At 47.8% G+C, this 4323-nt stretch overlaps 1 protein-coding gene across 1 annotated transcript in view; it reads right to left on the bottom strand.

Moving 5' to 3' along the window:
* The window catches only part of PRDM16 (PR domain containing 16), a 37949-nt gene extending 35073 nt beyond the window's left edge, over positions 1 to 2876 (bottom strand). The window contains exon 1 of the mRNA XM_010148137.1: positions 2777 to 2876. Within this exon, the coding sequence (XP_010146439.1) occupies positions 2777 to 2795 (19 nt within the window). The 5' untranslated portion in view covers positions 2796 to 2876. The remainder of the gene's footprint in view (positions 1 to 2776) is intronic.
* Between the last annotated feature and the right edge of the window lie 1447 nt (positions 2877 to 4323).

The raw sequence follows: 4323 nt of genomic DNA, 5'->3' as shown, positions 1-4323 counted from the left end.
TGTAAGAGAAAAATAAATCAGTGCCTAATAGCTTTCAGAGAAACCAAGGGGAACACAATTATGTGGCATCTACATGCTAATCTACCAGACTTGAATCTCAAAGGAGTTCAAGTGCCCTACTCAAAATTCCTGCAGTGATAAGGGGTCTGCTGTGTTTGGCTGGGCTGGGATAAAAGATTTTTATGATAATCATCTTTGTGTGGAACAATTTTGCATTTTCTTTCTTGTTAATTCAGAACTGAAGGGGAGGGGGTGTGCGAGGCAGCAGGAAGATAGCATTACTGAAAGTAAAAAGTATCAAGGAGTCAAATATTTAATGTTGGACTGTTACAATTTGAAAGCAATTGTGGCAAAAGCACTAGACATTACCGGGAAGACACAGATAAACGTTACGTAATGACAAAGATGGAAAAGGAGGAGCACTTTTGGCTTGTGCAAATAAATGCCTTTTAGAAACAGAAACGCAAAGCAGGGGTGAGGTGTTTTCCCCCCGATTTCTCCTTGATGTCAAATAAAATAGGTATGTCTTATGCCAGCATCGTGAATACAGAAATTATTCACCTCTGTGTTGGTCTCAAGAAAATGCTTAACTTTTGGGGGGGAAGAAGACTGAAAAAAACCAATCCCAAAAGTGACATCTCAGTGAGAGAGTAGCTACCGCCGTGCCTGTTCAGTCACTTCACCCACTGAGCTTTCAGCAGCACCAACCCCCAGACTACCCGGGTTTTCTGAGGTATTTCAAACTAACTGTGTGTGTCGTACTCGCACTCTGGAAGGGCTTCACTGCAAATCTCAATCTGAAAACTATATTCATCGACAGGTAAGAGAAAGCAAGTGGGATGACCAGGTGAGACAACTCCCATTTCAGAGCTTAATTGCTTAGAACAGTGTTTCCAACTTGTAGTATGAGAACGGCTGGTAGATGAGAATATAATTACAGAAATTAGTCACCCAATAATAATGTGAAACTTGCAACAGGCTCGTCATTCAGTGAATGAACAGAAAAAGACAGTAATATGCCCTAATAACCTCTCGACTTGGGAAAATTCATGAACCTTTTCCACTGTTCTCAAATGTTCACTGTCACCAAATGCCAAGGCCACTAAGAACCCCAGGAAACGAGCAGGACTTTGCAAGTCCAGGCTGATTTTTCATTTCATTTCAGGATCAGCACGGACTTCACATGAGGTTTGGCCTCTGTTACCACAGGCTCTTGAACTCATCTCAGGACCCGCAACCAACCGTTTTCAAACAAGAAGCGGCACAATCTTTCATTACTCCAGATACGTCTGTGCTGCTGCCTTGTCTTTATACTCTTTTTGGGAATGGTGTAGCACATCTTTTCCCCAAGAGATTCCTTCCACCGCACAGTGTTTGTATCGACGGGCTCTGCCACTTGCAGCGAAAGGGGTGGGATACCAAACATTCGTCAGAGCCTCGGATGAATGTTGGGAAAAGCACCCGAACAAAGGGGAAAAAAAAAAAGTCCTGGCGACACTGTCAGATTGCCAGAATATTTCAGGCCACGTGTCCTGCGACCCTGCTCTCCTGTTGCTGACGAGAGCCAGCAACAGCTACTGCAGAGATGCACACAAGGACCCGCGAGGCACAGGTGAGCAGCAGCGCATCCCCAGGGAATGATGCCTCCCAACCCACCTCTTCAGCAACTCGGCTCAGCCGTCACCTTCTTCCCAAACCCCCCAGGGAGATTTCTGACCTTACTGTGGGAATCCTGGCTGCGCCTTCTCCTCAGTACCAAATGTTTCCTGTTCCTTGCAAAGGTGAGGTTGAACCCAAAGCTTTCAACAGTCTAACAGAAGGGCATGCCAACAGCTCCATGCCACTTCTGATTATCAAGTATTTTGTAGGCATCTCTGTGCCCCATGAGAAAGGGAGAAGGGTTCAAAGTCTTTCCTTTCTCTTGTCCCATCCCTCTCTACATGTCCTCTGGAATTTCGCATAGCGCCGTTCTGGTGCAGGAAAAGAATCCAAAAACCGTAGTGCTGCTGCTTGCCCTGGCTTACTAGAAAACCCACGTTTAACCTGGAAAACATCACGGTGTTTTACAGTCTGTGCAACCACAGAACTTCAGTAATTAAGAGCAGGATAACGGGAGGAAAATGGTTATGCTAATACACAAAGAAGGGAGTGCTTAGTCTTCCAGGCTGCCCCACAGGCAATACACAGTTGAGGCAACTTGTCTCCCCCTGCAAGCCCGTTGGCCAGCAACACCAACTCACCACAAGGCAAGAGAGACATTGCCATAACAAAAATGTGACCTTTCTTTCAAAGGGAGTCATTCTTTTGGCCTCCACCGTATCATTTCAGGGTTTCAGAGGTGCCTATATTCCTGCAAGAATGACTCTAGCATGACTCTTCCATCCCCTGCCTGGATTCCCCTTTTCCATGTCACCTAAAGCTCTAAAGACAAGTGTTTGCCAGCCTTGGAATGGTTGGGCCCATTTTTATTACACCTAAAGAAACACGGCAACCCTGGGAATTAAAGAGCCACCTCCACTCACATTCAAAACCACAACGTTCCTCAAAGAGAAGCAGCAAATTCATCTGCTGCAGGCCTTAAGGTTAATAAAAACTTGCTTGTTATCACGGACTGACAGCTACGCTCGCCAGACAAAGAGCGAAAAGCAGCATAACACATGACCAGTTACAGCAGGGGCAGGTACCGCACCCGGTGTTCGTCCCAGTTCGGCACTGAGGTTCCAGGTTTGCTGGCGAGAGGTGCAAAAAGGTCCTGTCTGTCAAAAGGAGGCCTTACCTTCCATGCTGGGCGCCATGTTCCCAAGTGAATAACCACCTTCCTTCAAATACACCAAGAGCTCTTCTCCTGGCTCAATTTCTTTAATAACTTTATAATAGATCTGGGAATCAGAAACAAAAATTGAGAGACATGTTAAATACGCCAAGACTCGCATGTTACATTTTAACCAATAACTCAGATTATTCCAGCTAACAGGGGAGGCTGTCACTTGATTTGTGTGATAATTGCTGCCAAGAGCTCTGTTTTTCTGCCTTTATTTTACTCTATTTGTGTCAGCGTTCCGTGCAGCTTGGACAATAAAATGGTATTTCTAACAGCCTCTCTCGTTCAGACTACACAAAATCTTCCCCTTGTTTTCCCTACCTCCTAGGAGCTCCGTGCATCTGTTACGGAGAAGAGAAGACAAAACTGATGGAATTGACTCATTTTAGCTGTTGCTTCTCTAAACTGAATTTGCCCTGATGACGAGAGCACCGAGTTAGCGTATCTTCACGGAATCCCTTTGCAGATTACTCTCACCTAGAGCCTGAGGACCTGACCCACTGCAGGTGAGCAGTTTGTCCCTGTGCAGAGTTCCTGGCTGGCCACAGATCCCAGCCCTTTGGAAGCGGTACCGTTCACCCACGGAGTCTTTGCCACCCCTCTGGGAACAAACCCAGAAACGGAAACAGACTGCAGGCCACGGCAGAGGCCACAAACCAGTTGCACGCCATTCACCCCTCCCTTTAACACGTGCAGAGCAGGGCTTAAACGATACCAAGGCCTCGCACAGGTTTCCTGAACCAAAATGAACTTTCCCACTCCAAGGGTGCGTTTCTTAGAAAACACTACAAGAAAAACCTTTACGCAAGGGGCAACAAAGCGTAACGTTGCAAGGCATCGACGCAGCGTACGTTTTCACCCGCACATCTTTACCGTTCTACCCCCAAACCAAGTAGAAACCATGGCAGAACATCCAGTGACAACTGGGGCGAGGGGACCCCGATGGCCTCATCCCGACAGAAGGGCATAGCGTGCAGGGGTGAAGAGCGTGCCGACGGCGGCTTCGTCCCGGCAGGCTGGGAGCTTGCCGGGTCCCCGTAAGGATAAGGATCGGTAACCAAATCCGCCTTCACACTCGCGCGCTGCCGGCGGGGACGACGCGGCATGGCAACGGGGGCAGCTCCGGGTGCGCAGGGCATCTCACGGAAACCTCTGCCAGGAAAACCGCGAGAAGCGGCAGCAGGGAACCAACAGCACGATGGGATTTTGCGTGACTGAAAGAGGATCAGAACTATGTGAAATCTAAGAGCCTCGGTGTCCTCTGTGTGTTTTCCAAAGTTTTACAGCATGCTGGAGCCTGTCTGCTTCTAACAATTAAAACACCGTGAGAATTCAGCAGGTTATAGCGACTTCGCTGCAACCTTTCGTTACCGCTGCCCTGAACGGCAAGGCAGTAAATGCTTTTGCAGGGTATCAGCTACAATTTACCCAGAGGTATTCCCTGAATCAGCTACTGCTCGGTCTCTGCCAATTTACCGTTCATGGGGACCGGAGGCACCGAG

The sequence above is a fragment of the Eurypyga helias genome, unplaced genomic scaffold (genome assembly GCF_000690775.1).
Source record: "Eurypyga helias isolate BGI_N326 unplaced genomic scaffold, ASM69077v1 scaffold17493, whole genome shotgun sequence".
Lineage (NCBI taxonomy): Eukaryota > Metazoa > Chordata > Aves > Eurypygiformes > Eurypygidae > Eurypyga > Eurypyga helias.
This window is presented reverse-complemented; position numbering and strand designations above follow the sequence as displayed.